General features: G+C 36.0%; 1 protein-coding gene across 4 annotated transcripts; it reads right to left on the bottom strand.

Annotated features, from left to right (window-relative positions):
• Positions 1 to 700: 700 nt before the first annotated feature.
• Positions 701 to 4521, bottom strand: LOC132051473 (zinc finger A20 and AN1 domain-containing stress-associated protein 8-like). 4 transcript variants are annotated; one of them, XM_059442552.1, is made up of 3 exons: positions 4363 to 4521; positions 1013 to 1559; positions 701 to 917 (listed from the first exon to the last, which is right to left on the bottom strand). In XM_059442552.1, the coding sequence occupies exon 2, from the start codon at positions 1544 to 1546 to the stop codon at positions 1028 to 1030; it is 519 nt and encodes a 172-aa protein (XP_059298535.1). In that variant the 5' UTR covers positions 1547 to 1559; positions 4363 to 4521; the 3' UTR covers positions 701 to 917; positions 1013 to 1027. The 4 variants fall into 4 exon arrangements, with proteins under 4 accessions (XP_059298535.1, XP_059298532.1, XP_059298534.1 ...); XM_059442549.1 differs by having other exon boundaries at positions 701 to 1566; positions 4363 to 4520; XM_059442551.1 differs by lacking the exon at positions 4363 to 4521 and adding an exon at positions 2335 to 4324 and having other exon boundaries at positions 701 to 1566.
• Between the last annotated feature and the right edge of the window lie 280 nt (positions 4522 to 4801).

The raw sequence follows: 4801 nt of genomic DNA on the forward strand, positions 1-4801 counted from the left end.
TACTTAAGGAAAAGAAAATAATCCTTTAATTTGTGATTATGAATTCCATTTCTTAATGCTTAGAAACTGATTGAGAGTGATATTCATGTTTATCATCAAAATTTGAACATTTGTTAGGTGAACTAAAATGAAAAATTCAGAACTTCATTACTGGGGTTTTAAGAGCTTGAAAACTCACAAATCGGTTTTGTGATTTGTTGAAACTTTTGACAAATTGATGATTGGGTCCGTGAGGATGTCATTTTAAAGTTGTGGTTAAAATTTAAAGCTATTTTGCAAAGATTTGAGCTATTTGGTGATGTTTATGATCATTTGGCTAAGGAATTGCAGTGTAGCTCCTGCTGAAGGCTGCTTTATTTGGAGAGATATGCTCTTGCTGTTGCGGCCTCAATATAAGTCTGGCTATCCTCTCTCTTCTCTTGCGAGCACAACTATAAACTAGTTTGAAAACCTCGCAAGAGATGGCCTAGGCAGGAGGACGAAATGGCAGGGCCCTATTTCAGCCCGTCCTGCCCTGCCCCGCCCCGTTCCAGGAGGACGAAATGGCAGGGCCTGCATGCTTATCTCCAAAAGCAAAATACACTTTATCCAAAGAGAAATTACTTGGTAAATGAAATACAAACAGGAATATCAAGCATCATATAGCACAAGGCAAATGGATCAAGAATACAGGGACACAAAAGGGCACAGAACAGAGCCATCAAGAAAAAGGAAACCTTTTTTTTCAATTAAAAATAGATAACATTCAGCACATTACATAAGACACAGAAACAGGATGAACGAGGCCAAATTACAAATTGCATGAAGATGTCCACCAAGCCAGCACAAACAAAAACTTACACACAGGAGTCATTCTAGCACTTGACAGGGCTGAAATGAACTTGCAAAGATGCTCCGCTTTTGTTGCCTTATACCATCTGCATTTAAGGGAGACCTTATAAGACATGTGGCAAACTTATAGGGGAGATGGACAGAGCTTAAAGCTAATGCATCATGCTTCAATTCATTTGACCTTCAACAAAGGCTCCTAGATCTTATTAAGCTTTTCGGCCATGACCACAGGATTTGCTTTAGCTATAGCATCTCGACCAGCATTCTTATAATCAAAGGGGCAGTCATGTTTCTCCGAATAACGATGAACTGCACAGAAAAGATATCCACACTTGCAGTTGAAACCTGTTAAACCCACACGCTTGCGGCAAGTATTGCACCGACTTGGGCCCTCTTTTGGCTTCATCTCTGAGCTCTGCCCTGAGGCTAAGTCTGCAGAAGTTTCTATTGAGACAACCTTTAATTCAGCCGAGCCGGTTTGCACATCAATTGTAGCAGCAACAGCAGGCTCTTTATCATTATTGCTTGAGCTTCCATTTACAATGTTTTCGATGGATGTAGCTGCAAGTTTAGCTTGTTCCTGCTTCAGTATCATGTCCTTGTGGCACTTCGAACACATATTCATCGTGGCTGCACTACCAAAAAACCCACAGTTGTTGACGCAAAGGATGGGGCCTTCTCTGGCCTGGCAACCTGTCTCTTTTGGAGACTCCATTTCTGCAATAAACCTGCCCACTTACCACATTACAAGCTCATTATCTGCATTCTTACATCATGAAACAGTAAAGCATGTCCAAATCCCATATCTAAGGGACTCTGCAATTATAGTATACAGAAATCCAGAATACACATCCAGCTTTTCGCATCATTGCTGGATATATGGTCTTGACCATAAGAACACTTAACCAACCAATCCCCAACTAAAAGTAAATCACCAAAATAAGTGCTTTAGCATTAATGCAACATTAATCTGGACTCGCCTCGATATTCTAAAGAGTTAATTACTAGAGGATATAGTGAAAATAGATTTACATAGGAGACAATTGAATTGTCGTCAACTGTTATAGTAGTAGATTATCATAGACTCCTCCATCCCATATTTTTTACCACTTACAATTTTATACCCAATTTAAGAAATGTTAAAGGTCCTTAATATATTTTTCAATATTTCCTTATTTACCAAAATATGCCGGAACTTATACACTTCTCAAAAGGTAACAGTTTTGGGACATTGGACAAAGGCAAGAGTGACAAATGAGAAGGGTAAGAGGGAGATATTCAAAACGGCTTTGCTTGAAGAGTTCTTTTTATAACCAAGTATAACTTCTGCCTAGGGGGTGCATATATCTTTCCAAATAGAGGTTGAAGGTGTTCAACATTAAGCAGTCAAGAGAATACATCACATTCGTAATACCGTCAACTCAATCATATAATTTCTTCTTCGTGATACCCGTTTAACTGACGGTCAATGAAACAAATGCTAGCAAGTTGTAAAACATCTACCACAAGAGATGGTTGACGAGCTGCTAGCCTTCCACGATCCTTTTCTCTCCAATTTCCAGTAGAATTGGATATCATTAGCTAGTCCTCACAGGATAAGAATGTTGCTATCAAAAGAAATGTAACTGGTAATATGTCCAGGAGTTTCAACTTCATACTAAAACTTTTTTTTTTTTTAATGCAAGGGAACCCGCAGCCGCTACCCTCGGGTGCGCACAGGATAAACCCCGCTCCTGTGCCATAGCCCGCAAACCACACACTAACTTATTTCTAGACAAATCTAAAACCATTGAAAGTATTTCAGAGACTTGTTTGCTGTAAGCAAAGAACACAGGTATAACTCAGATATTCCTGTATAATTGATGTATGATTGAATGACCATCCAAGACTATGCCACAACTATAGGTCATTAAATTGCTTAATACCTCTTAGCTAGACCAACTATTAACTTACCTAACTCAGATCGCATGGTTACCTGGGACTTGGGAGGGGAATTATGGTGAGTATAGAGAGATCAACATCCATTACAAATTCTAATAACACCAAAATATCAACTCACACAACTAGATCTCCATTATAAGAAATACAATGTTATCAAAGCACAATTCACGGGGGTCTTTGGAAACAGCCTCTATACCCATAAAAAGTAGAGGTAAGGTCTGCGTACACTCTACCCTCCCCAGACCCCACCTGGTAGGATTATACTGAGTATGTTGTTGTTGTTGTTATCAAAGCACAATTCAATACAAAGATACCCGAAAGAAACTCTAACCAAATACACCTAGGTTCTAACATTTTCTCCAACTAGACCACACCAATAGCTACTCACAATATGCCCAAGGATACAGATACTTCCTTACAAAGTCTAAAGCAAAAGAAAAGAGACTAAACGGTCATGGTGCTCTCTCAATGTTCCTGTCTCAATAATCAGCCAAGGGAAAAAATTACTCCCTCTGTCCTAATTTATGTGGCACAGTTGGAATTTCGAGATTCAAACTTCTAAACTTTGACAGTGAATTTGGACATATTAGCTTTAAGTTTTTTGAAATAAAATTTATATATTTGAAAACTACGTAAAAATTACTATAAATCACAATAATTAACAGCTTATCGTATTTAAAAGGCATGTAAAGAAATTCAAAAACTTGGTTGATTCTCGAAATTCCAACTGTGCCACATAAATTGGGTTGGAGGAAGTAATAAACTAACATTCAATGCCACAATTCAGCAAAAGACTGTACCATATATACAATCTACAATTGTTTAATAAATTCATCAACAATCACCCCTACAAACTATGAAATTACCCAGATACCACTTGAGTTCAGTATGCAAAAAATCAAAACTTTAAACCAATTTACTCAAGGGCGATTTTAAGCACTATTTTTTGGGCACGTGAACACATGGTCTCGTCATAAAACTTGGTATTTTATGTATATATTTTCTAAAATTAGTATAATACTACCTACTGGAACACATATTACAAAAAGACTAAATGGTGCTTTTGGTTGAAGGTTGAATTATTTACCTAGGGGACTAGGGATTAATTCCCGCTTAATATATTTTTTCCTTCTTTTTGTTAGTGGTGAACCCATGTTCCAGAAATCCTAGATTCACCTATGAATTTACTCCTTCATTTCATTAAACAAACAAAAAAGAAACTCCACCTAAAAACATCACCATATAACATGAAAACCCAACACCAAAAACAATCATATATAACAGATTACCTAAAGATCACTTTTTGAACATATAATAAGGCCTGTACATGCTTAATTTTCTAGTAGGATCAAATATAAAATCAATAAAAAAAAATATACAAAGGAAAACCCTATACGAGATGGGAGAAAAGAAATCGAAAGCTTTGACCGATATGTCACAAAACTAAAACTTGAGATTCAATTCTTTTTTCTTCCCCAAACAAAACCCGAACAATTTTTTCAAAGGATAAACCATTAGATCAGAAAACAACATAATCATAATAATAAAGAGTTCCAACAAAAGAATAAAAAATGGAGAAATGAATAATACCTTAAAGAAAAAGAGATAATCGGAGGAGATTAGAGATGGAGAGGTGGGGGCTCAAAGGGGAAAAATGAAAGGCAACAGACAACTATTGAATTGTTGAATTTTTTTATTTATTTTATTCTTCCTTTTATGGGTCCTAATCCTATAACAAGTACATAGAACTTAGCATACTTTTTTCTCTTCGAAACAAATACGCCCTTACCAGCGTCTTTTTCACCTTTTGGCCATTCCTTTTCCTATGTTTCCATGGTTGTTACCCGTTGTATTTAATTGTGTCGTTAATTTAATATATTTTTTTATTATTATTACTTAAATTTTATTATATAGTATTATTAATTTCATAGTTTTTGGTTCTTAATAAATTAATGGTACTTCTCTCTTTCATTTTTTTTTTTTATATACTTTTTCATCATTTTCCAACTTATAATCTGTTATTATCCTT

Source organism: Lycium ferocissimum, chromosome 4 (genome assembly GCF_029784015.1).
Source record: "Lycium ferocissimum isolate CSIRO_LF1 chromosome 4, AGI_CSIRO_Lferr_CH_V1, whole genome shotgun sequence".
Classification (NCBI taxonomy): Eukaryota; Viridiplantae; Streptophyta; class Magnoliopsida; order Solanales; family Solanaceae; genus Lycium; species Lycium ferocissimum.